The sequence below is a fragment of the Pezoporus occidentalis genome, unplaced genomic scaffold (assembly GCF_034315485.1).
Source record: "Pezoporus occidentalis ecotype Australia unplaced genomic scaffold, CSIRO_AGI_Poc_V1 ctg192, whole genome shotgun sequence".
NCBI lineage: Eukaryota > Metazoa > Chordata > Aves > Psittaciformes > Psittacidae > Pezoporus > Pezoporus occidentalis.
Genome location: NW_026913771.1, coordinates 535305 through 556137, shown reverse-complemented (window position 1 = coordinate 556137; position 20833 = coordinate 535305). Strand labels below are relative to the sequence as shown.

General features: G+C 44.0%; 1 protein-coding gene across 4 annotated transcripts; it reads left to right on the top strand.

The window, feature by feature from the left end:
* Positions 1-634: 634 nt before the first annotated feature.
* GGNBP2 (gametogenetin binding protein 2) lies at positions 635-20209 on the top strand. 4 transcript variants are annotated; one of them, XM_062617085.1, is made up of 14 exons: positions 635-743; positions 1620-1756; positions 5736-5816; positions 7845-8098; positions 9014-9112; positions 12228-12341; positions 13997-14206; positions 15206-15380; positions 16849-17043; positions 17608-17758; positions 17932-18057; positions 18140-18291; positions 18688-18936; positions 19557-20209. In XM_062617085.1, exons 2-14 carry the CDS (start codon positions 1664-1666, stop codon positions 19758-19760), a joined length of 2103 nt encoding a protein of 700 aa, XP_062473069.1. In that variant the 5' UTR covers positions 635-743; positions 1620-1663; the 3' UTR covers positions 19761-20209. The 4 variants fall into 4 exon arrangements, with proteins under 4 accessions (XP_062473069.1, XP_062473070.1, XP_062473071.1 ...); XM_062617086.1 differs by lacking the exon at positions 635-743 and having other exon boundaries at positions 1532-1756; positions 13997-14200; XM_062617087.1 differs by lacking the exon at positions 635-743 and having other exon boundaries at positions 1532-1756; positions 16849-17028.
* Positions 20210-20833: the final 624 nt, after the last annotated feature.

Below are 20833 nucleotides of genomic sequence, written 5' to 3'. Positions count from 1 at the left end.
CAACAGCCTTAAGAGCCCGTAAGTGCAACTAAAGGCTGCTTTACCTGGCATGTGATCAGCTCAGCGAGGTCTGGGGCTGCACTTTGATGCCTGGGCTGTGTCCGGATGCATTTTGCCCACTTTACGCTCCCAGTCGGTCTGCGCTCGGCTGCACCTACAGCAACACCAGCACGGAGGCGCTTCCACACGCGGGCCTGGGCACCCTCCGGCCCTGTCCCACCCGAGACAGCGACGGGCTCCCACCCACCAACGCTTTGGGGTTCAACCCCACGCGCTCCCCTTCGCCCCCACCTCACGGGGCCCAGCTCCTTCCACCGCACCACGGGCACGGCGAGAGCCCGGGCACAGCGCCCCGCATCCCGCCGGCTCCTCGGCGCCGCGCCCCGGGGCGGAGACGCGACGGCAGCGGCCGCCCCACCGCAGGGAGAGGCCCGAGGAGCCCCCGCCCCGGGCCAGGCCTCTAACGTGCGCCCCCGCCCCTACCTCAGCCTCCCGCCCGGCGCCCGAGGCCCCACGGCGCCGCCGGACAGCGCCTGAGGCCCCGAGCCCACGGGAGGGGGCCGGCAGGTAACGGTTGAGCGGCCGGGCTGCGGTCTCTCGCGAGAGGAGGGCGGGGCAGCCCGGGGCCGCCGCCTGTGGGGAGGGCCCGGGGAGGGGGAGAGGAAGGAGGCGGCTCTGTGGCGGAGCCCGGGGTGTCCGCCCGCCTGTCAGAGCGCCTGGGCCGCCGACTCGCGGAGGAGCCGGTAAAGGCCCGAGGGGGGGCGAGGCGGCAGTGGGCCGCAGGGCAGGGTAACGGCCCCGGTGGGGCTGAGGGGAAGGCGGGAGGAAGGGGAGGCCGGGAGCGGCCCGCAGGCTGCTTCCACGCCATCGGCTCCCAGGGAGGGGAGCCTGCGCCGCGCCGGCTGGAGGCCGGGAGAGGACAGGGAGGGAAGGGCTGGGTCTGCCCGCCGCGTCGCCCGGGCTGCATCCCCGCGGTTCGCCCCTGTCCCCAGCCTGCACGAGGGAGGTGTCCGCGGCCGGTGCAGGGGAGCGGGAGGGCCGCGGGCCCCCTCCCCGCGGGTGCGGGTGCGGGTGCGGCCCGGCAGCGGGTGGCCCGGGGGCAGGGGCGGCTCCGCCTCGCAGGTGGAGGCGCCCCCCTCGCCCCGCCGCTGCTCCTCGCCCTCCGCAGCAGCCGCGGGGCGGGACGGGGGGTGCCGGAGAGCCGCGAGCCGCGCTCGGGGCTGGGTGGGTCCCCGGCGGCCTGTCTGGGCCGGTGGCGGGCGGGGAGAGCGGGAGCGGCCCGCAGCGCGGTGGGCTCCATCCCTCCGGCCTTCCTCCCCCGGCGGTGCCCAGCCGAGGGCCCGGTACGCTCCTCCCCGCCGTCCCCTCCCTTTCTTCCATGTTATGTCGCATTTCCCAGCCTCCCCACCTCTCCCGTTCCCGGTCCGTAGCCTTTTTGAGTCCCTTCCAAGGCCGAAGCGGCGGGCAGGCTGCGCGCCCGGGCGTGGGCTGGGCGGCGGGGCCGGCGCCCGGCGTGGTGAATCAGGCGATGGGGTAAAGCAGGCTTGTTCCCGGGGTGGTGAAAGTGTGCCGGGGAAGCGCGGCGGGTATTTACCTCCGCGGGGTTTGGCTGCTCGCAGGCTGGAGCGGGGAGGAAGCGGCAGCAGCAGCAGCAGCAGCAGCGATGGCGCGGCTGGTGGCGGTGTGCAGGGACGGGGAGGAGGAATTCCCTTTCGAGAAGAGGCAGATCCCCCTCTACATCGATGACACCCTCACGGTGAGTGCCTGCGGAGCGCGGGGTGTCCCCGCACCTCCCGCTCCCAACGTGTGCGGGCGGCGTGTTGCAATGCCCAGGCGAGGCCTTTCCTCTAGACAGGCCTCCCAGGCTCCTCCTTTGCTCCTGCAGCGTTAATCTTTGGGACTTTGCAACACTTCGGGTTAACAGCGCTTAATGTGGCAACTTTTTTATCTGATTCCCAGCTCTAAAAACACGCAGACCGCGTAATGAGAAAGTTATTGCTGTACTGGCGCCTTGTTTTCAAGTGACAAGCATGTCTCAGTGTCCAAGCCCAAACGTGGAGCAAAGCCGTTTTTCAGTTAATCAGGAAGGGAGCCATATTAAGGTTAAACCCCAGGTTTACAACGAGGTAATGAATATGCTGTCAGATAGGCAAGAAAAGGGTAAAGGTGTTTTTGAAAGCTTTGGCTTCAAGTAAGAGTTACTGAGTCTATAATAATGTGTCTGAAGTAACAAATCTGAGAGAATTTCTGTTTCAGTGTGTTGTTCTGAATTAAAAAACATGGGGGGGTTGCCATTTCCAGAAGATTCAGTGGAAAAATGAGTGAAATGGAGCTTGGAGGCTCTCTAGTGTCTCCTGCTCACGTGTTTAGAGGTAGGCTCAGAAACTGCATCCTAGGTGAACACAGCAAATGGGGGGGGGGGGAAATACGTGACTAGCCTGTTGTTGTTTGCTTTGATTCTTAGGGTGTGAAGAGGCTGGGTGGAAAATAAAATTGTACTTAGTGTAATGGGGTATCTTGATTTCTGCATTTGATTTCTGTTGCTGTCAGTGGCATGACGGTAAATGCTGTTACTTTAAATAGTGTAAAATTTACGTGCTTTAAATTCCTCATCTCGTGGTTTAGCACAGGAGAATGCCTGACTTGCATCAGCTAACTCTGTCAACCTCCTAGTGTAATTTCTTCCACCTTCCAGAACAAAACAATTGAGTATCTTGAGAGAGTCTCTTAACCCTCCATCCCACTGTTAAGGATTATCTGTCTCAATCCTATCTCGTTTTGCTACCTTTGAAGGAAAGGTCTTTGCAGTATTTTAGTTTTGATCATTTTAAATGATGATGTATTATTAATATACCAACTATCATCAGTGGTTTTGACTTTATATGGTCTGTCAGCTCTGGTTAATTGTGCTTATACATTAGGCATAGTTTCCCCTTAAGTGGTCCAAAGCAATATCTAGCTCTTCTAGAGTGGCTGGTTACCTGGGAAACCCAGCGCTGTGTAAGAATAGTGTCATGGTTTAGTGCTGGACATGGCAGTGCTGGGGAAAAGGTTGGGCTTGATGATCTTAAATGTCTTTTCCAACCTGACTGATTCAATGATTGTGTGTAATTATTGGGAAGGGGGGGGAGGTGTCAGTCGTCCATCATGCCTTGAAAGTTGTTTTGCCCCTCCATTCCCAGGTAGTTTTAAGATCTTGGATTTCTCACTCTCTTCCCCCTGCCCTCAGACTCCCTAGTAAAAATCACGCATTAGATTGTGTCAGGTAGGCACCTTACCATGCTCTTGTTAAGTTTGCTGTGTTTAATAAGTTGAGAGTGAAAATTCAGCTGTACCAGGTGTTAGGTAGATGACTTCAACTGACCTAAAATTTCATTTCTGGTTTTGCTCCAGCATTTAACACCAGGCCCAAACTTTGTGCAATTGCACCGTGTTGTTGCTGTCCTTCTACTTTTTATGCCAGAGGCAAGCCATCCTCATGATTGGAGAGGTTCCTATAGCTCTAAATCAGATTTGTTTCCTTCTGGGTGAAGTGCAAGTCATCCTCAGCATGACTTATCTCAGGTCCTTTTTTTTTTCCCCTTGTTCATTCTGGTACTGTTATTGCAAGGTACTGGTGTTTGTAGGTGGCTTCTGGAGGCTATTATTAAATGAATTTGCAAAAGCAAGTGAATGAACTCTCACCTTCCTCATCTCAGTTGTGTATAAATTCTTTGAGAGCTATTGTGAGGCATGCAGTTGTCTTTGACACATAATTCTACATCTGCAGCATTACCTTTACAAAAGTGGTGTTTAGTAACTGGTTTCTGTAGACCGCTTTTAAAACTGGGGTTTTAAAAATAATGGGATTGCTGGAAGACAGTGGGAAGCTGGAAGACTTAATCTGCGCCTTAAATCTGGAAACAATGTATTGGTGATTACAAATTAGTGAATGAATGGCCTATCATGCTCTAAAGTGTGTGACATTGCTTTGTAATAGCATAGAGAGCTGTTTAGGTTCCTTGTGGTGCTGCTCTCCTATATGAATTGTTCACTACCACACTTTTCTGTTTCTTATGGCTCAGCTAGAACTTCAAGGAGGTCTAAATATTTAACCCGTTTAATTTCTTAAGCAGCTTTTATGATTTCTAGAAGGCATTCCATTTGATGTAAGGAAGTTGTGAGTGTACCATCCCTGGCAGTGTTCAAGGCCAGGTTGGACAGGGCTTGGAGCAGCCTGTTCTAATGGAAGGTGTCCCAAACTGGAAGAGCTTTAAGGTGCCTTCCAACACAAATGAGGTTGGGATTCTATGTGATGGTACGGGAATTTTTTCTTCCAGTTCAGGGTGTGATGGTTGCAGATTTTTAACCACTTAATATTGTCAGACACATGAATTCATTTAGCCTTTGGTAATTTCACTGTTGTACAAAATACCTGAGGGTATTCTCTGATAATGGGAGATTGGGAGGGGGGAACATGCAGGTTGTATCTTCTCTTTGTTATTAGCAGATAGAGCTTTTACCTTTGCATTAGCTTGTTCCCCACAGAAACATCAAATGATCAGTGTAGGAAACCTGTAATTCTGCAGCAAAAACTGAAGGAGGTCCTTGTGTGTATGGGTCAGGAGCAAGGGAGACTGGAGAAAAGATGCATGAGAGGTTAGGATTGGCACTGTTCTGCGTAAAGATAAGGCAGCTGTGCTAATGCTCCAATTTAGCACATGTGAGAGTGAAATATTGCCTTGCTTTAAGGCCTCAGAGAGTAGGTGTTTATTTTGGAGCAGTGTCTAGTGCGTGTAAAAGTAGATGTATGAGTTCTCTGGGGGCAGTGTCAGCAGTTTGCGGAGACAGCGGGGAATTGTATCTTTACTAGACAATTGAGGTGTCCTATTCATCCTTTTTCCTCCCTCCAACTTAATTTGGTGTTGATTGGTATTAGAGTTATTAACCAAAGTTGTTACTTTATCTTTCAGATTTTAAAGTGAACTTTTATCACTGGTATTCATAAATTTCTGTATTTCTTGGGTTGGACAAAGAAGATCAACTAAACCAGTCTTCACATGTTTATCTAGTTGGTTTTATTTTATTCCATGCTTGTTCAGTTGGATTTGTGACTGAAGAGTGTTAGAAATTGCCCTCTTTGTTGCATAGTAATTTGAAAAGAAATATGATTAATTACTTACAAGTAATCACATTGTTCTGAAGGCTTAACTTTTTACTTGGAGCCTCTTGGGAGCTGCAGCTGCAGTCATGCAAAACAAAGTATCCCTTGGAGTACCTTCTCGGGTTAATATGGTTTTAAATTAGCCTTTGAAGGAGTGGACTCAGTCTCATTAAGCTGTTGTGACTGTTTCTTCATAGCTTTATAAACGGAGTTGGGCTGTTGAATCAATTGGCATCTCAGTGTGTTAAAGTACAATATGTTGTTTCTAAACTGAAATGGGGTCTCAAGTCGTGTAGTAATGTAATATAAATGCTGATGACTCCTTTAGCAATTTTTGCTTTCTCTGTAACAGCTATTGAGGAGTTGCCATTTATAAACTGCCTCTAGAGCATTCTGTTAATGAAAGTTACTTTGAAACATTCGCTGTCTTAAACTAATACTTTTTTCTTTTCCCAAGCTTCCAATAGTTAGGTGGGCAGAATGGGCATTCAGCGTAAATTCCATCTTGTTTCCTCTGAGAAACTAAAATAAATTAATGCTCTTTTGGACTTTTTTTCTGAAAGCATTTTTTTTCCCTCTCTCTTTTGTATAGATGGTGATGGAATTTCCTGATAATGTGCTAAACCTTGATGGACATCAGAGTAACGGTGCACAGCTGAAACAGTTCATCCAGGTAAATATACCCTGCTGGGTTTTAAGGCCACGCATCAAGTCTTGCTTTCCTTAGACTCATGCTTTTGTTTCTCTAGGAGGCTGTCACTCCAGGACTGCCTTAAAAGACAAATCAGCACCTATATACAATTACATATTGGTACCAAAGCACACTGGATACATTTGTTTTCTATGTTTTACAGCATTTATAGACTGTTGGCTGTGTCAGGAAGCAATTGCTGCCTGTTAGAATAGAATGCCTGTAAAAGCAATGCATCTTCTGCTCGCTGCCAGTTTATACATAATGGAAACTACAGTTTCTAAATACATTTTGATTCTTTTCTTTTTTTCCTAAATGCTTTTGAGCTTCTTTTTCAAGTGGAAGTGTGAATTGCTTAGGACTGAGTTCTTATGATTAGTACCATACCAAGATAGAATTAATGTGCCAGTTTATAAATTATATATATATAGTTGAATAGTGAGAGACCGTATTGTCTCTCCTTACTAAAGGAGCCTTACTTATCCCTGAAGCTTCACTAAATAGAAACTTATCTGCCAACACTCTGGCAAGTAACTGGCACTCTAACACCTATAGCAACTAAAAAATTGTGCCACTTGATATGCAGAGGAGCAGGCCGGTTTGCTGATGTGCAGCTTGTACTTCTTCACTAGTGGTAGCAGCAGTTCAGACATATGCTGCATGTAAAGCATAGCTGTGTTGTGAAAATAGCGCATCCCTCCTGTTGCCATGACTAGTACTATTAATTACAGGAAAGAGGATTATTGCAGAGTGATACCACTTGTCAGGTGACTTAACGTGCCTGCCTTTAAGAGCATAAATCTTAAATGTTATCTGATAGAGGCTTTCCTTTTCATAACATGTATTGCATAAAGTGAGCTGAAAATATTTTCTCTTTTCAACTGATGTATTTACATGCTCCATGGGATTGATTAGTTTCACTGTGTAGAACTGCTTTATTTCTTTCCTCAGAAGTTGTGACAAGTCATTTCTCCATTAGGAGTGTTTAAGTGGTGTGGTATGACAGTGATACAGAAAATACTATTGTGGCAACATTTCCTGTGTGGATACAACTGTGCTTACAAATCTGTGCTTTGTAGAACTGGGGAAAATGCTGCTCACAATTAATACACTGACAGTACTCTACTTTTACAGATGATACTGTGCTGATATCAGCAGTGCTGATATTCTAAGTGTAGATGTGTGTGAGGAAGGGACTCTCTTCTGCACAGCTCTGATAGTGGCAGTTCAGTGTTGATGAAGTTCAAGCCAGTAATTTAGCAGAAGGAACAGAAGGGTATGTTCTTTGTGTGTGTGCCTGGATGTATTTGACAGAGGAACAAGGAGAAACTCCTGAATTTGTTTATTGATGTAAGAAACATTGAAGGTGTTCTCTTTAATGTTCTGTTACAAGCACGCATTGAATGTTCACTAGCAAAGTAAACTGTGTCACCCTGAATAGTAATACATGCTGGCTTTTCATTTCAGATGTTGGAATTATACTGGCAAATGGCATTTAGCCTTCAAGGAAAAATATTGCAAAATTGTCTTGTGTGAACAAGAATAAGCTTCTTGTAAATGAGGTTTCTGTATATGCCAGTGAGCATCCAGGAATTTACTTTCTATGCAGAGTTGTGCGTGAGACCCTTTACTAATGCATCTGTGCTGAGGTGGGGCTAAAAAGAGCTTCCTGATAGGGACAGGGAATGTTCCATTTGTTTGGAAGCAGCGTTTGCTGATATGAGAGACAGAAGGAGGAAACAAGAGCAGAAAAATATTAGCTTCCTTGCAGAGGGTAGACGGTAAGACTTGAAGCTGAATTGCTCCTATGCTATTAGCAAGTGTGGTTTTGTTCATACAGTAAGTATTTGAAATGTCTGCATTAAAACAGTGACCTGAAACTGAGCACTGCAGACAGCTTCCATGAGTGTATTTTGGTACGGAAAGGCTGTTGAAAAGGAAGAAATCTTAAACACACATCTTGAACTGTTCCTTTTGGTTTTAATGATTTAATTTCTTGTTCTCTTTTAGAGGCATAGCATGCTTAAACAGCAGGATCTGAACATTGCCATGATGGTGACATCGCGTGAAGTGCTGAGCGCGCTCTCTCAGCTGGTCCCATGTGTTGGCTGCCGTCGCAGTGTGGAACGTCTGTTTTCTCAGCTTGTTGAGTCTGGAAATCCAGCACTTGAGCCCCTGACAGTAGGGCCAAAAGGGGTTCTGTCTGTAACTCGAAGCTGTATGACTGATGCAAAGAAGCTGTATACACTGTTTTATGTACATGGGTAGGTGTCTTAGAAATGCCCAAATTATTCTTACCTGGGGAAGAGCAAAGCTAGCTTCTGTGCATTTGACTTTATAGCTGCCTTGGTGATACTAAAATGTCACAAGTTTATATCTTCTAGTGCATACTTGCCTTTTAGAGCCATTTTAAACTAGTTATCACCTAAACTGGGAAAAACCAAACCCAACTAATCTGTCATATCATCAGTTGAGATGCCATGATTGCAGTTGAAAGATACTGATATTTAAAAGTTCAGTTATCAATCTGGAATAGGTGCTGTGGGTTTTTCATGGTCTCTGAAAGAAGCGTGTTTCTTCACCCTGCTACTTTGCAACTATTAACTAGCACCTGGCCCTAAAAAACTTTGTACTCCTTGAGTATAAAGGTGACACTGAGAAAGTGAAACCTTCTGGGTTTGGCTACCACAATAAATGGCCTTGGTGCCATTTGTTTCTCAGCTGTCAGCAGACCAAACAGTGACTGCTCACCACAGTGTGCCTTGGCCTTCCAGCTGGCTTCAGCTCATTCTTCGTTCTGCAGTTAGCAGGCTAGTGAGAAGTAGGAAAGGTTAATGCAGAGCTGGGGCAGTCGAGATTTGGAGGGTGAGGTAAATAAAGTGGTCATAGTGGTTCCCCACACTTCTGAAATAGGCATCATTGCTCGAGGTCTGTTACTTAAAGTTATGCAATAGCTTTTTAGATGTGGGTTCTCTTTATCTTGCTTGCTAGGATTTGTCTGGAAAATCCTTGTGTACTGCAGGATTGTCTGTCAGAACAAGTTAAAATGGGGGACAGGAGGAAGTTTTAGGTAGAATTCATTAGTGCACTTGTTTCTGGTACATGAGCTGAATTAATCCCTTTAAAATTTCTCTGGATGGCCACGTTTTCAGAATATTAATTCAATTTTTTTTCCATAGGTCCAAACTGAATGATATGATTGATGCAATTCCCAAAAGTAAGAAGAACAAGAGATGTCAGTTGCACTCCCTGGACACACACAAACCAAAACCTTTGGGGTAAGTTCCTTTAACACCACAGTTCCAATGAAAATATGTTAAGAAACCAGACTATTGATAGTACCTTATGTGTAAGCATTGTGGTAAAATTCTTATGCTGTTATCTGTTTCCCAGAGTAGTAATCTCTAGACTATTTGGTGTTTATAGCTGACTCAGATAGTTGTGGGGGAGAGGAACAGAAGCACCCAGGAGTTCTGGGCAGTGTGTGTTGCAGGGCATGAGCCCTTCTCCATAGGCTTTGTAAAACAGTAGTTAACCCTTTTTTGTGCAGTAAGAGTGAGTTTTGTCAGTGAGGTGTTTAATTCTTTCCTTGCTCATGCTTTGACTGGACAAAACTAGTGCTATGAGCTCTTCTGCCCTCCCAAAATAAGCTCTGTGGTCGTTCCTCAGTGTGAGAGTTGTCCCTCTGCCCTTTGTCGGACCTACCGAAGGCAACTGGTGATGCTTTCATACCAAATTTAAGGCTGCAATAAGAAATGAGCTGTTCCCCAAGACTTGCTTGTTGGTTCTGGTCGTTTAATTTTTATCTCTTTGCTTTCGGGTCTGTTTTGTTTGGGATTTTTGTTTTTTGGTATAAAAATATCCATGTTCGATTTCAAAGCCAGGTGCCAAAATGCAGCTTGGCCATTACAAAACAGTGCTTTCTGATGTGTTTTTCATATCTGTCTGACATAACTTGGACTATAGCCTGCTTAGGGCATAGATGGCTTCTGCACAGTGTAACCAGTGCTCTCAAAAGACAACAGGGTTTTATGCTCTACACCTCAATGATTGATCAGCAGTTTTTCTCACACTGCAGTGAAAGAGAGTACATGCTAAATGAATAAACGTCTTGCTTGGGGGTTATTAAAAATGCCTTGCACAACTGTGAATAAATAAAGGCCTTTATTGTGGTGGGGCTGCAGGGTTAAAACTAAACTGTATTTTCTCAAAATACAACAGCATGTTTTGAATGCACCAGTGAAAAAGATTATATATATATACACACCTCTGTGTCTTGAAGTTGAAATATGTTATTCCAGCTGGCTAACCAGAAAAACACTCCCTGCAAATCTGTTGTGGATTTGGGGGCATTTTGTTGTTTGGGGGGTGTTTATTATTATTTTTGTCATGACCAATTGGACTGCTGTGCTTAGCTGAAGTGTCCACGACCTGGTTTAGTCGGTTGTGTTCTCCTTCTGGTTAAGCACGCAACCTGTGAAAGCCTTGCTCATGGTTTCCAGTTACAGGATGTATGTTTTTCTACGCAGACTTGAGTCACTTTGGGTTTAGGTAAATCCCCTGAGCTGGTAGGCATGTGGAATTTGACACTTGCTTTTTTTCACTTGGGCTGCTTGAGAGCAGTGGTAGCTAATCATTATCTCCATTTTTTTATTTTGGTTACAGGCTTTTCATGCAATTAGTTTAAAGCTTATGTTACACAAGCAAAAGGTCATAAGAGTTGTAGGGTTATGTTAACATAAAGCAAATCCAAAGCATTATGAAAGTGTTAATTTTTTCTTTACTTTTGTTTTTAATAAGATTAATCTTTTCTGTGTAAGAACATGTATTGTGGAACCTGCAGTGACCATTTTGGCAAAGGAGAACAATTCTGAAACTGAATGAATAGAGAGGAAAATGCTGCCTTTGTTTCCTCAAGTCAGGCTGGAATAAATCTCCTTAGTATTCTGAATGCTGGCAGGTTAATAGGGAATATATGGAAGAGCAGTATTTAGTGCACTACAGGTAAAGCCTTCTGCTTTATGTGATAACTTAGCTTGTGCACAATCAGTGTAGTTTGCTAAAGAAACACAGCTTGCACTCTGCTTGCTCAGTCCATAGCCATTTATTATGCTTCAGAAGTGATCAGGGTGAATCAGTACTGCTGTTTCTCCAGATAAATGTGCTGCCTTGAGTGGAAGCAAGTGTGCTAGCAGCCTAGGTACAGAGGCATCAAATAGAACTGTTCTACAGAACAAATTCTATTTATCAATTTAGAGCTGCTTATTGCAAGGAACCTCTTCAGCTGAGTTGCATCTCCTGGGCATTTGGGACACACAGAAGAGGCTTTGAGTTGTAATTGTGTTGCTTAATTGGGCAAGTTACATAACTATCTAATACCACTTGAGTTACTTGATGTCCTCTCTTTGTGTGCCTGGTTTATGGCTACTTGGGTCCATTTGAGGCTAAGGAGCATTTTAACCTCTCATAAAATGCAAGCCATATGATGTGGCAGGCTAGATAATAGCACACACAGATACCCTTGAGGAGCTAATTATTAAATGGGAGTGCTTCTTCCCCTGTTTTCCTGCTCTGTTGTACCCATACATGAGCTTAAACAGAACTGACCGTTCTGATAAAATGTCAAGTGTAGGCAAGCCTGTAAGTAAGCATGACTGCTGTTTGCAGTTCGTTCTTTGCTCTATACATGTACTTTTAGCATATCCAGACTTAGAGTTTGGGGTTTTTTTTTAATGAATTCCGGAAATGAAATGTCGTGTGTTCTGTGGTTTCTGACAGTGGTAGATGTGTGGAAATCTAGGGGGTTTCTTTGGCTTTTTATTTCATGGTTTTGATTTGGTTTAGTAAGTTCTCCTATGAAACTTTATCCTCCGGAAGTATTAAAACTTGTGTGTGTAATATAGACAATATCCTGAAGAAATGCTGCTGGCTTTCAGCTGGGACTTCTAAAAGTCCTCATGAATCTTGGTTTCCAAACACGGACAGCACAGTTTGTATCTCACGTCTGACCCTGACTTTACTGGAGGCTAAGGCTCAGCCTGTAAGGGATTCAAAGTAAATTAAGGACCATGCATTTTCATAGCATTTGTTTAGGAAAAATAAGTAGTGCACAATATATATATATATATATATATAGAACAGGTTTAAAAATGTTTTTTTTAATGCTGTGTGACACTGAAGGGAGCGTTAGCACACTCAGTACACAGAAATTCAGCGCAGATAAGGAAAGCAGTGAAGACATGAGGAAGGAGGAGAGCAAGTGTAGCATCATTTGCCACTGTGGGTCTTTCCAGGGAGCAGTCAGGTAAACTAACAATGCTTTATTTTGCTTCTTTTCTGAACCCCTCCCAGGATGATGGACAGTCTTTTGTTTCTTATGATCTTCTTTTGCAGGGGTTGTTGGATGGATGTGTGGGAGCTCATGTCCCAGGAATGCAGGGATGAAGTAGTTTTAATTGACTCTAGTTGTCTTTTAGAAACGTTAGAAACCTATCTACGGAAACACAGGTATGTTAAAAGAACAAAGGCACCCCTTCATCGTGAGGAATACGTGCTGTGTTGTTTTGAGAGTCAAAATGTACGTGGAGTTCACTCAGTGCTTAAAAGTATAAAGGAGTCTTCTTATACCTTCCATCTAAGCTTCGTGGTGATGGGGAACTTTGGCAGATTGGATTGTAACAGACTAAGACTGAAATACTCCTTGTGTTTTACCTATTGTTCCGGGTTATGGTAGTGCAGAGAGCTCAGGTGAAGTCATAGCTGCTTGTCTTAATACCTGTTTTGTTAGGATTAAGTTGATTTACAGTTTGATGTATTAAAGCCGTCTGTATTTTTTCACAAGTAGCCTACTGTGTCTGGGACTATACTTTTCATTTAGGCTTTCAGGGAGTATGTGCAAATTCAAACTAATGTGAGCTAAACTAATAAAAGCAGATTTTAGGCTTGGTGTTGCTTTTAAATCACTGCTTTAAAACAGTTATTTATGACTTAGTACTGTTAGTACTATTAGGTCTCTCTTGCAAGGTAAAAATAGGCCACTAAATCATTGCTGCATGTGTATGGGAGCTACCATGCTGATTAAAACGCTTTATTTTCCAGTAGTCTCAAGGTTCTGATACCACACAGTGGGACCACAGATGGGCGCGGGGGTGGTGGTGGTGTGGAAATAACACTTTGGAAACAAAATAGCTTTAATCTCCTGTGACATTAAACATGGTGCTGGCAGCATTCCTGATGCTAACCTGCAATAATATTACTGTTTTCTTTCCTTTCATCGCAGAAACTAGCCAGTTATCATAGTTCTAGCAAACATCAAAGTATGTTTTGACTTAGTGTTGTCAAGTGAGTGGACAAACTAGGAAAGGGAAAAACACCATCCAGAGATGGCATGAAGAGCCAGCTTTTCAAGCTGAAACCTGAAATGTGAGCAGCTTGTCTGACTTGCATTGTTAAATTAATACAGCCAGAGGTTTTGTAGCTTCTTGAAGATGACTCCTGCTATAAAATAGAAAGAGCTGAATTTGGTTGTATTTTAATTGTAACAGGCTTCATAACTATGCTCTTCTCAGATTAGTTATCTGAGCTATGTTTAAACTGAAACCTTGTTTGGCTATCTGTGCAGTTATCTAGTAATTCAAAATATGTTTAAAGGTGCTTGTAGTGGAAACATCACTCACATAGAGCAGGCAACAGAGGAATTTCTTTTTTTTCTTACTGCTTATCACTCGAGTGTACTTCAAATAATTGCCATAAAGTAACATGGAGTGTGTTCCTTGGGGAGAATTTTGTCCTGGCTTATACTAATGATCCATTTTGTTCACTATTAGATTTCTGGTCTTTAAACAAGTGGATTTGCATGTCCATCTAGGAATTTCTTCATATTAACAGTTAGCCTGATTTATACCTTGCAGCATGAAAAGTTGATATCCAGACGTGTAATATATGATAGGTAGTATAATACATACAGTAAACTTACAGTGGCTTACAGCCAAAGTCTTACTTTTGAAGTAACATAAACCTTATGTGACCTAGTTTAAATATAGCATGCACTATTAAATAGCTCTGTACGTTATAACTTAGACTTATCTGCACTTTGCTCAGTATATTATAACTTACTCTGCTTGAATAAGAACTCAGCCCCGTTCTGTTCTGTTCCAACGCAGGTTTTGCACTGACTGCAAAAACAAAGTCCTTCGGGCATACAACATTCTCATTGGCGAGCTGGACTGCAGCAAGGAGAAGGGCTACTGTGCTGCTCTGTACGAGGGCCTGCGCTGCTGTCCCCACGAGCGCCACATCCACGTGTGCTGCGAGACAGATTTCATCGCACACCTCTTGGGCCGGGCCGAACCCGAGTTCGCAGGAGGGTATGAGTATGTAATTTGCTAGAGTGGGCTATCTAGCGCTTTGCTTCTTTATTTTATTACTGACTGTGTTTTGCAAAAGTGGTTTATTGCCTCCTTGCTGCAGAATAATGTCAATGTTTGTGTGGAATAGTCACGGTAAAGCAGGTTTTCAAGGTAGCGCTTCAGTGTAGCAAACATTTCATGCGTGCTTTTGACTTTAGAATGCATTTAACTCTGAAGGCAAGCCTGAAAGAAATTGCCAGATGTGTGCTAGTTGATGTGTTTACTCACAGGACTGCCTGCTTTTCCATTGAGGTGTTCAGAATATGCGAAATAGAAAGAGATCCTTGCTCGGCAGTTTTACCAAATGCCAAGTGTTCAATTTAGTTCTGTCACCACTTGTAGCAATTTCTGAACCTGTTTTAGCATCTTAAACTCCTACAGTGAAAAGTGCAAGTCTGAGCTCAATTAAAGCTCAGTCATAGCTGTTTAATGAGGATGGTAAATCCTTTCATAATGGTTTTTCCTTAATAGAATACAGATTAATGCTGAAATGTTTTTACTTGGTACGGTAAGTAGTGTATGAACTCCTGTGTGTTTATTCAGCTTCAGTTAACTGACACATAAATGTGTAGGAAGGTGAAATATTTGCTATAAACTAAATACAGATTGCATTAAATGAGAGAGTGGCTGCATCTCTGGCATTAAAACTCTGCTGATCCCTGTTATTAGGAGTGAGCAGAGACTGGTGGGACACTGCCTTCTGAAGTCACAGGTGGGAAGGCATAGTGCAGCTTAACAGCCCTGTGCACAGATTAACCTGTGAGGAATGTTGTGGTGGTTTTGACCTGGTCCTTTCTATTTTGCATCTGCATGCAGCACAGCAGAACTGGGTTTAAAAAGCTGTTCATGCAAACATTATCTTTAGTTGAACATCAAGAAAATACGTCATTGAGCTGCTTTGATCTCTTGGTAGACTTCCAGCTCCTTTAACAATACTGTACTTTGGTTCAACTCTTCCTGTAGACGAAGAGAAAGGCATGCTAAGACAATAGACATAGCCCAAGAAGAAGTGTTGACCTGCCTGGGTATTCATCTTTATGAAAGATTACACCGAATCTGGCAGAAGTTGCGGGCTGAGGAGCAAACGTGGCAGATGCTTTTTTACCTGGGTGTCGATGCTTTACGCAAAAGCTTTGAGGTAAACCCCGAGTTTGATCTAACCCCAGTTGCTGTAGGAACTACGTGCATCTCACTAAAATGATTTTTCTGCTTTCTACTAACATTGGGCTGGAAGGAGCTTCAAGGGTGGTGCATTCGATCCCTGGCTCACAGTGGGCAGCAGTTGTGTAACATCGATGCATAGCACAACTGAGTCGCCTTCCAATGTGAAGTCTCCTGGACCACAAAAGGTTGAGGCTTGCTTGTACTTACAGCACACTGTAATGTGCAGCCTGGAATCTGCTGTGTCTTTAATTCACAGTGAAGGTTTTTCTACCTGATAGCATTTAAAAATAGCTCTGGCCACAACAGGTTTGGCTTAATAGTAAAAATGGAGGATGTGCTTTTGGATTAGAGACACAACTGCTAACTCTTGCATTCAGTGTGTACCAAATGCAGTCTGTAATCCTCTGGGATCTTGAACTCCATGCAGCTCCTTCAGCATATGCCAGTAGTACACTTCCCCTTTGGTATGACATAAGCCTTTTTTATGTTTGTCTTCTATTCTTAATGACTGTTCTCTCTAAAAATGTCTAAAACATCAGAGGAGGAGGAACAAAACAGGTTGGGAAGGGTCATAGTGGAACCCTCGCCTGGTTCTTGGAGGTTTTTACAAGTACCTTTTCTAAGACTTACAGTGCTGTGGCAGTAGCATTGACTGGGTGCACGGGAGCATTCCTGGCAGGTTTTGTCTTGGTGTTTTTTTTAATTGAGAAAAGTGGAGTTGAAAATGCATTGGCATTGTAACATTCAGGTAGATACACTGCTATGTGATGTTGGTAATGGACTTGAAATGCAGAACTGTTCCATCTCTATATAGGGTCCTTTTCTGAGGTGAGTGGGATTGGTGATGTCTCAGTTTGGCTTAAGGAGCTCTCAGAGTGATCTGGGAAAGAAAAGGGAATGTCTTTTTACCTCTGTAGGAGCATTGGTCCAGAATAGCTGACTGGTTTAACTGTATCCTTGTAACTGTATGCAGATGTGCCATTATGATACTTGCTCTGAACTTAATGTTAAAGAACATATTTAGATACTGCTGCATCTTGAGATACATTTAGGCTGCTTAGAAAAATCAGCTACATTTTTCACTGGTTATCCTAGACAAAGAGCTGCAGGAATTCTGTAGCAGTAGTTCTAATGTGGCTTTTTGTGTTAAATAATCAGCGTGAACAGTAAGCGTGGGAAAGAGATCCAAAAATGCATTCAAATCCACAACTTCTCCCTGAAAATTGCAAATCTGGGCCGTAAGTTAGACACAGCGCTCCCCACATACATGGATCTCCTCCAGCACTCTAAAGGGAGTGCCTAGGTCTGGGTAGGCATTCTGTGACGGTCAGTAGTTGTGTTGCGGTGACTTTGTAAGTACTTACCAGCTATTTTCCTTGTTTATCATGTAGAAGCTTGAATTGTGTTAACATCTATAAATAGATCTAACCTCTTACAAACAGATGGCTGTGGAAAAAGTGCAGGGTATTAGTCGATTGGAGCAGCTCTGTGAAGAGTTTTCAGAAGAAGAAAGGGTGCGAGAGCTGAAGCAAGAGAAGAAGCGCCAAAAACGGAAGAACCGGCGGAAAAACAAGTGTGTGTGTGAGATCCCTGCTCCTTCGCAGGCACCAGAGGAGAAGGAGGTAAATCAAACACAGGTAAACACTCACAGCTACATAACTGCATTTGTAATTCAGAGCTTCATTCATCAGCTCACTGGTTTTGGTTAGAATTCCTGAGGGGTTTTACTGTATCTGCTCACTGAGGAACTGAATACTTTTCCGGATTAGTACAGCCTTTTTGTAAAGTAGTTGCCTGGAACTCCTTAGCTTTGGGTTGTTTTTAAATCCTGAATCTCCAGGGGTTCAGGTTATCCTGAGACTATTGTTTTCAACTCTTAAAGATCACTTAGAGCATGGGAATTTATGGTTGCAGGCAGTCTGCATCGAATTGTTGGAGGGGGGGGGGCTTTGAGTAATTTTACACTGCATAAATGAAATCATTATCCTGGATCTCCTGACTGAACTTATTCATGTTATTGTGGGGAAAGTGGTTGGTAGATGGGGTGGTTTTAGTTGTTTATACTTGTGAAGAACTACAGGCAACGCTGTGGCTGTTACCAGTCAGTGTCAGTTGTTTTCTCTTGTGTACGAGTATCCTCTATGGAGATGTTGGCTGAGCTCCTTTCAGTACTTGCAAGTAACTTTTGGTTTTGTTTCAAGGAGAATTCAAACTTCACGGAAAGCAGTTGCAAAGCCTGTGGTAGCACTGAAGAAGCTAACAATTGTGTAGAAGTAATTGTTACTAATGAAAGCACTTCTTGCACCTGTCCTAGTAGTGGTACCCTATTAGGTTCACCTAAAATCAAGAAAGGTATGTTGAAGGTCATTGCTTTGCATTGTACAAACAGTGACCATGTCTGGGCTGAACAGCACTCAGCTATTTTTAGAAATCACTTCTTTTAAAGATTTCTTTCATCTTAGAGACATAACTAAAGAGTATGCAACAGCTCCTCTACATCACTGTGACCTTTCACTTCATCTCAGGTTTATCTCCACATTGTAATGGCAGTGATTGCGGCTATTCATCTAGCATGGAGGGCAGCGAAACAGGATCTCGAGAGGGGTCAGATGTGGCCTGCACTGAAGGCATTTGCAACCACGACGAGAACGGTAGGTTTGGTATGAATACAACATCGGTTTGGTATCCACTGAACTTAAGTATCTGAAGTGCAAATGGCCTTGTCTTTTGCAGGAGATGATCCGTGTGTCCATCGCTGTGAAGACAAAGAGGAGGATGGAGATAGCTGTGTGGAATGTTGGGCTAATTCAGAAGAGAGTAACACAAAAGGCAAAAACAAAAAGAAGAAAAAGAAAAGTAAAACCTTGAAGTGTGAGAATGAACACGTAAGGAGCACAGCTGTTCCAGAGTGCTTATTTAAATGCATGTGTTTTATAGTAGTTACAAAAGTATTTCAGTTGTGACTAACGCTGTAAGTGGGATAACAAGGATCTGCCGGTGCCTTTCCATCCATGTTTTGAAATCAAGATCCTTCCTACAATAGGTTGGGTTGGGAGGAATCTCTCCTGTGTTGCTAAGCATGTCCACTCAAGACATTGTGTCACTCAGGGAATTGACATGCCATTCCCCCCTCCTCCCTAGGCACACACATGTAAAAATACATGTCCATGTTCTCTTTTTTGAACTTCCTCCTTTCCTCTTTCTCCCTACCTCCATCTGAAACTTGAATGATTCAGGTTGAACGCTGCTGGTCCTTCATTACAGGCTCTTTTCCATTCTAGATTCAGAAGCTTGGAAGCTGTATGGCAGATCCAGGTAACAGAGAGACCTCAGGAAATCTCATGCACACAGAGTTTCATCGCGACAAGACCAAAGACACACATGCTGAAAGCTGCTGTAGCTCAGAAAAAAGTGGGCAGCAGTTGCCTTGGTTTGAGCATATGAAAAACGTGTCACAGTTTGCAGAACCTACAGACATGTCACTTGTTCCTGATACTGGAAAAGGTGCCAAAAGCTTAGTGGAACTCCTTGTAAGTAACGGCTTCCTTTGAATTCTAGGCTGTAGCATACTGCTTTAAACCCTCAGGATTGAGGATGGGGGTTTAGAAGGGAAACCTCACTGAAGAACTGTTACAAGAGAGAACGTAACTGAAGATTCTGGTGCTTTGTTTGCTTTTGCATGTTCTCTGTAAAGTATGTGTAACTCAGACACTTTGCAGAGGAGGAGAAATTGCCTGTCACTGGAGTGCAAGTGACAGAACTTGTATTGTAACTACTCATTAGCAAGGATTGCGTTATTCCATAAAACGAAATGTGGTTTTTTGCTGCCTTCATGCCTCAAATATTACTTTCCCACTACACACTCCTTGGGCAGCTGCTTCTTGCTCCTTTCTTCTTCCTTTTCTCCATTGCTTAGTTTTAATTTAATGCTCTTGCAATGGGAATGTGCTAAGACTCTGAAGCATGTTCTGGTTCTTCATGACTCTTACCACAATCGAGCAGAGTATGGTGTGTCAATCAGGTGGCTGCAGTAGCCAGGTACAGCTTGTGGTGTCATCAGGGCAAGGGTAGACCCTGAGTACAATTGCAAGAGGTGAGCTGCACAGGAAGGGTGATGCTCGAGTTCTTAAAGGCCTGCTTTCCTTTGCAGGATGAGTCTGAATGCACTTCTGATGAGGAAATCTTCATCTCACAAGATGAAATCCAGTCCTTTATGGCAAACAACAAGTCTTTTTACAGCAATAGAGAACAATACCGACAGCATCTGAAGGAGAAATTTAATAAGTACTGCCGCTTAAACGATCACAAGGGGCCCATTTGTAACAGTTGGTTGACAACGGCTGGAGTGAACTAAAGCCAATAAAGTAGCTCTGTCTTTCACTGAACCTCTCGATGACTACTGCGTCTTCTCTTTCAAAAACTTAATTTTGTGACTTATGGCAAATTTTATCTTAAATTAATGTGATTCTTTTTTTTTCTGTTTTTTTGGGGGAGGCTGGTGGAGGTGGTTTCATTAATTCTGTTCTTTCTTCAGGCTTGTCTCTTTAGTTGAGTAGCTGTGCAAGCCTCTCTTATAATTTAAAGCCATCTCTTTTCAGTCAATGTTTCTCTTACTGTGAGACTTACAAGAAGCAAACTAGTGGCAAAGTAATGTTGTACCTATAATTCTGTACAGAATGACAATGAGCTGAATATAAGATTTTACAAAGTAGACATCCATTTGCAAGATGTTTTGGATGTAATATGTTAAAGCGCAATGTGCAAAATTTAAATAAAGAATATTTATTAATATGCATAGTAAAAGCTGGTGTTCATGTTTCTACTTTCCACACTCCTGCAGCAGTTCAGGCTCCTCCTGGTGCGATGCTGTGGCTGCAGGCTGCGTGACTCCACGGAGGTAAGTGTATGGTGAGTAAATGTGGCCTGGGGAACGCACAGACCTCTCCCTGTGGTTTGCTGTACTTAATACGTGATTTGAGTCACTATGCAGCAAGCAGGAGGAGTGTGCAGCCTGCACCGTGCTGGGGGCTTGATGACAAACTGAATTAAGACAATCGCTGCTACCAGTGAGTTGTTTCGCACTGACAAACGCACTTATTTCCCCTCTCCCCCCAACAACGCAAGCTTGAAGCTTCTGCGTGAGCCTGGCCCAGGGTTAAGGTGCTTTGGCAGATCCCACTAGGGCCGCCGGGGGGCAGCGGCGGAGCGTTTTCGAGGGGGAGAGCGATGGGCAGCGCTTCCCACTGCCGGCACCAGGGGAGGCTCCGGGTTTGCTTTTGCGAGCATCATCTGCGGGTGGTGGAGATGAGGTGACTGTACCGAGCGTAAAACGAATTTACTCCCTCTAGGCACGCACTTGCAGGTCTCTCTCAGGCAGTGCTGGTGTTAAAGCAGAGGTTAACGAGCTCAAACGGCAGCTGTAGCAAC

What these genes read in the sequence shown, in the direction of transcription:
- GGNBP2 (XM_062617085.1), top strand. Translation starts at nt 1,664, where the DNA reads ATGGCGCGGCTGGTGGCGGTGTGCAGGGACGGGGAGGAGGAATTCCCT. An exon ending in AGGAGGTAAATCAAACACAG is followed by an intron (nt 17,044 to 17,607) that starts GTAAACACTCAC and finishes TTTTGTTTCAAG; the next exon opens with GAGAATTCAAACTTCACGGA. An exon ending in TGAAGTGTGAGAATGAACAC is followed by an intron (nt 18,292 to 18,687) that starts GTAAGGAGCACA and finishes TTTCCATTCTAG; the next exon opens with ATTCAGAAGCTTGGAAGCTG.